This window comes from Capsella rubella, unplaced genomic scaffold (assembly GCF_000375325.1).
Source record: "Capsella rubella cultivar Monte Gargano unplaced genomic scaffold, Caprub1_0 scaffold_4, whole genome shotgun sequence".
NCBI lineage: Eukaryota > Viridiplantae > Streptophyta > Magnoliopsida > Brassicales > Brassicaceae > Capsella > Capsella rubella.
Window position 1 is genome coordinate 2,131,167 of NW_006238920.1, and position 6,000 is coordinate 2,137,166.

The window sequence follows — 6,000 nt, forward strand, 5'->3', positions numbered from 1 at the left end:
ACGAAAAACGGATATGAACACGTTTTTTTGAAACACGTTTTGAAACATATATATATATATATCACATTTTTAATATAAAATTATATACAAAAATCAAAATTGTACTACAGAAGAATGTTTGAAACATCATGTAAATCTAAAAGATAAATATTAAATATTTTACCCAAAAGATTAAGACTAAAATACTCAAACTCATAAATTTAGATTTGTATAATATGTATATTTTAAATGAAGTTAATTAGGTTCTTAAGGTACAAAAGGAAGCACTATATATCAAAATAAAATTATTTAATATTCATTTGTTAAGTTTTAAAATTTGAAATTTGAAATTTTATCGCGTTTCTTAAACTAAAGTGTGAGGTTTTATAGTGTTTCGAAAATAAAAGTATTTAAGAATCACGTTTTCTTAATATTTTTCATGTTTTCTATAATTTCTATATTGAAGATGTTATAAAAACGAGAAACGAATATCAAAAAGAGTTTCCATACAACCTAAAACTAAGAGAAATTTGAAGAACAATTAACTAAAGTTAACATGTAGGAAACAGCGGACAGAAATTTACGTGGTCTAGTAATACTTTTAAATTTATTTCTAACTATTTTAAAGGAATAGTTATGGACTACTTCTTTTCCTATTTATAGAAAAATTAATATTTAAATACAACAAGTAGAGATGATTGAATCATAAGCATTCCATTAAAAAAAAAAACAAATCTTAAAATTAAAAATGAGAAAAAGTGTAGATATCTTTTGTTTCATCACATGTATCATGATTTTCTTGTTGTTAACAGGTTATAAACATTATGATACATTTCAAGTTTTTTTTTTTTTTTTTTTTGTGTTTCAGTTACCGGCTATTGTTTATTATTCTTTCTTTTCTAAATCACATAGGAAAAAAACCTTTCTAGTTTTGGAACTTATATTTGCAAGTGTTTATCACAAAAATTATTAGTAAAATTATCATGATCCCATTACATTTAATTAAATACCATTATTCTCATTAGATTCAGGATGAACCACAATTATGAGGCAAGAAAATTATGACATGTTAGATCTAATTGACCTTTCATATAATATACAGTAGTGTACTTTATTTTTTACCTTAGTAAAAACAAATATATCATTTACTAATTATTATGGGATTTTGAATGTTTCTTACATATTGACATGTTTATAAATTTTATTAGGAGTATCAAAAGGACAGGCTCCGGTGAAGCCGAAGCCTGTACCTGCACCGAGCCAATGTCGCAGTTCTACTAAGCAACGAGCATCTTTCGCATCTGGACTTTGTAATAAACCTAAAAATGGTTTAAGAGAATGCAAGAAATCTTGCAAGGCTCATCATTATACTGATGGCGTCTGTGAATTGTATAATGACATCTATGGGGTTTATATTGGTTGTTCTTGTATACAATGCGGATGAGGGGATCATACCATGAAACACATTACGGTTAACTCATCGCCTCCAATTAATGTTTAAAATATATGTATGTTTCAAAAGATCAAATTAGTGTATTTGTAATTTTAAAATTTTGATATAATATTTTTAGAAATTATTTATACATGTTCCAAATTAAAATATGGGGGAATTTCAAATATACCATTTTTCATATACCTCTTTTTAAAAATACCCCATTTTCAAACTTTATCAAAAAACCCACTAAAAATGTTGAAATTTATCCAAATATGTGTATAAGCTTATAAATATATACACAAATTACCTTTATATGAGTATAAAACTTTATATACCTTTCATAAATAGTGTAAAAATAAATTATAAAAACCTTATAAAAACCGTATAAATCCTTTTAAAAACCTTTTAAAAACCTTATAAAACTTATAAAACGATTTAAAACTATTTAAAACATTTTAAAATATTTGTATCGAATCTCCCAGTAGTAGTTATTATATAGAAGTACCTTATAAACTATATAAAACTTTATAATATTTTATATTTAAAAAGGGGTATTTTTGAAAATTGATAGATAAAGGGGGTATTTTTAAAAAGGGTACACCAAAAGGGGTATTTCTCAAAAATTCTCTTAAAATATTTTAAAAGTTTATTGCAGCATATAAAACTATACAATTTATTTAAATTCTGACCGTTACTTTTTCAAAACTTTTGTTGGATATATTTTTGTATAAAATAATATATTACTCAAGTTTGAATTTTTGACCCGTTATATTTTATTTATAAGTTGAATATTTTATATTCGTTCTTAAAAATTCAAATCATGGCATATGCGGGGAAACATTTAAATTTTTATTATTATATGAATGATATAATGAGTTATTTGATATAATGATATAAGAATATATTTTTTTTTGCTTAGTAAGATTGTAACTGAAACAAAAATACCATTTTTCTAATTAAAGTGATTCTGAAGGCTTCTTAATTCTCACATATTTTATTACTGTTTTAGCAGGAATATAACAAGGACAAATTTTGAAGCGTGGACCAAAAAAATGTATGAAGGATCGAGCATGCAAAGAATTTTGCGCAGCTGAACGGAATGCGAAAGATGGCGTTAATGGCAAAGTATATATTGAGTCATTAGTCGAGATTAAAGATGTTAACTATGAAGATGGAAAATGAGTGAATTATCGAAGGTGTCAATCATCAGCATAGAAAATGAATTGTTGTCACTTGTGAATTTAATATGGTTGAAAGGAATTGTTTATGATAAAATCGTCTATGTAACTTTTAATATATTGATATATTATAAAAAAAAAAATTCCTAAACTATAACTTTTAAATTGCTCTCGATTTTTATGATTTTCATAATCTTAATCAATTATCTCGATCCTTTATGTTATGGGTGATTTATGGTTCTCCATATGCTACTAAATAATATATTATTGAATAAACTATATATAAAATAAAGAACCAAAAATATAAAAATTATTATATATATATATTAGAAAATTATTATATTGTTAATTGGGAAAAATGTCATTTAATTCTTAAACTTTCAAATTTAGGCTATTTAAATTATCAACTTTCAATGTGGCCATTCAAAACATGACATTTTTGTTGACATACTTTTTAAAACTTCATTTTTTGTTGACTAAGCCAAAATGAACATCATATTCTCAACTCCGTTAATAGAGCACTAGCCATCGTTAATCCATTTTTTTAAGTTTATGTTTTAAATGGCCACAAAAAGTTCATGATTTAAATGGTATAAATTTGAAAGTTCGATAATTAAATGACATTTTTGTTAATTATAAAAGTTCTTATGTATATACGCAATTTCACAATAAGACTATCTCGATCACGCACATCAAAAGCCAAAAAAAAAATCAAAATATTACGACAGCTCATGTAGAAGAATTAATAATTCAGTTAACATTATCATTAGTGGTAGCATTAGCATCGTCTTCTTCTTCTTCATCATCACCTTGCCAAGACCATACAATATCTTTAAGAGCTGGCCTGACATCATCCTCACAGAAGAGGTAATACTCCAAAGTGTCCCCTGAGGATTTGCAAAATTCGACAACAGAGACTTCAGGAGCAACTTCGAAAACTTCAGCCGTCACGGAGAGCCTCCCTTTGCGTCCTTCAGTTCTCCTTTGTAACTTCATCTTACAGTCTTTAACATGTTTCACTCTCATGTTCATCTCACGAGCCGCCTTCTCCAGCCTCTCCTTCACAGATATCGCGGGGAACTTCGATGTGAACATCCGCTTTGGCTTTCGTTTTATCTCGAATAAGTTGGAGAGGTCGAACCCTGAAGACATTGATGTAATGAATTGGAAAGCGTTGAAAGATCTTGGAGAGACTATGTAGTCGTCTTCTTTATTATCTTTGTACTTGTCTTTCTTGTTTTTCTTTGATGGTGGCTCTGGTGGAGATGGGATTGTTTCGTCGATTGAAAAGGCTACTGGTGGTGTAAAGTTCTTGCGGAACCATGGAATCATTTTGATCTCTGACATTGTAATGCGTTGTTCGGGATCAGGAACAAGCAATCTTGAGATTAGTTCTTTTGATTGTGACGAGAACCAAGGTGGGAACTCGCATTCGGCTTTGAAGATCTTCCTGTTTATTATAGATTGTGCAAAAACGTTAAAAAATTAGCATATCATATTTTATTTAATTAATCTATATAATTATTTTTGACATATATTTTAAAGAGTAGCTTTTGTTTTGTAAATAGTTACAGTACTTGAAATATTACTTATTTAGTAAAAAAAAACTCATCATACCGGTTTTCAGAGTATGTGTAATCGGTTTTCATCCATCAAGCGTTTAGGTGATAGGCGCTATGATACCGGTTTACAGAGTTGGTTTGCTTCAAGAAACTAGATATTTAAATCTTTAGTTTTTCTTTTTAGTTTCAATGTTTTAAATCGATAGTGGCACTTGTTGTAAAAATGTTTCTCTTTTTTGAATATAATGTAACATTATTTCACCAAAAAAAACTTATCATACATAAGGATAAATATATAATAGGAAAATATTTGTATATCTATATACAATATTGTGTATAAAAACATTTTCCGCGATCTTATATATAAACCATGGTTAATATATGTAAATTATTTTCCCTAATTGAAATCATTTTTCAAATACTATCTCCTTTTTTTTTTGTAAACTTTTAAATAGTATATTTCTCAGACCAAATTGTTACTAATTGTGATAATTTAAAGAACTTCGAAAAAGTTTCGATTACTCAACCAAGTGATTCGAATACTGTATTTGTGTGCAAACTTGTAAATAGTATATCTCATACCAAATCTCTTTGTATCTATTGAAATTAAGTTAACTTGTCGCATTCAAATAATTTTATCTAACCAAAATAATAACTATTATTTTATATTGAGAAGAATCGAGAAATCCAACTCACAATGGACAGCTTTGGTTTTTAGTTATAATTTTCCCTTTTTAAATGAATAAAAATTTTAAAACCAAAAAGAAAATGAATAAAAAAAAATAGACGGTTTGAATTGGTTAAACCAAAACCCGGTCAAGACAAATACTTACGTGTACAATGTCATGACGTTTTCGTCAATAAACGGCAAGAAGCCAGCAAGGAGTGCATACAAAACAATCCCGCACGACCAAATATCCGCCGTAGCTCCGTCGTATCCTTTATTCCGTAAAACCTCCGGCGCCACGTAAGCCGGCGTCCCGCACCGCGTATGCAAAAGATCGTCGCTGCTGCCACGCCGTCCACCTAGCCCTTCGGGCATCATCAAAGCCGAAAGTCCGAAATCCGAAACCTTGAGATCACCTTCTCCGTCAAGCAAGAGGTTCTCGGGTTTGATATCGCGGTGGAAAACACCGCGGCTGTGGCAAAAATCCACCGCGGATATAAGTTGTTGGAAATATTTTCTTGCTAGATCCTCCGGGAGCTTCCCGTCTCTATCGATCATCTCGAAAAGCTCACCTCCGTTGACGTACTCCATGACGAAGAAGATCTTTTTCTTTGTAGCCATCACTTCGCGGAGCTCGACGACGTTTGGATGACGGAGGAGACGCATGACGGAGATCTCACGTTCGATTTGCTCCATCATGCCACGACGTTTGAATGCATGATCTTTTTTGATGATTTTGATTGCCACGTCATCGCCGGTGGAGGTCTCGGTTCCGTGATAGACTTTGGCGAAGTTACCGGTGCCGAGAAGTCTTCCGATCACGTATTTGTCGAACAAGACAGTACGGTTTGATTCTTCCATTGTCTTTTTGAACTTTTTGTCTTTACTAGTTTACAAGTATATGTGAGGAGAATAAGTATGTGAAAGAATTGTGATTGGTTATATTTATAATGTTATCTACTTTGTTTGATATGCGATGACTAAGTGAACTGTGAAGAAATGTTTTGTCCTTATCTAAACGAAGTGACAATGTGCATAAGATCTGGCAACACAAATAAAATATGACCAAATCAAAAAGAGTTGAGATGAAATTAAATTCGACACTTGAGTTTAACTGGCTAGTGCTTATAATATATGAAAAAGGTTCAAGAATATGATAAAAATATATATTAACATATG

The 6,000-nt window shown here is 29.9% G+C and overlaps 1 protein-coding gene across 1 annotated transcript; it reads right to left on the reverse strand.

Moving 5' to 3' along the window:
• Positions 1-3,326: 3,326 nt before the first annotated feature.
• On the reverse strand, positions 3,327-5,742 carry LOC17888067 (CBL-interacting serine/threonine-protein kinase 16). The gene is made up of 2 exons (XM_006294101.2): positions 4,988-5,742; positions 3,327-4,042 (listed from the first exon to the last, which is right to left on the reverse strand). Exons 1-2 carry the CDS (start codon positions 5,680-5,682, stop codon positions 3,343-3,345), a joined length of 1,395 nt encoding a protein of 464 aa, XP_006294163.1. The 5' UTR covers positions 5,683-5,742; the 3' UTR covers positions 3,327-3,342.
• Positions 5,743-6,000: the final 258 nt, after the last annotated feature.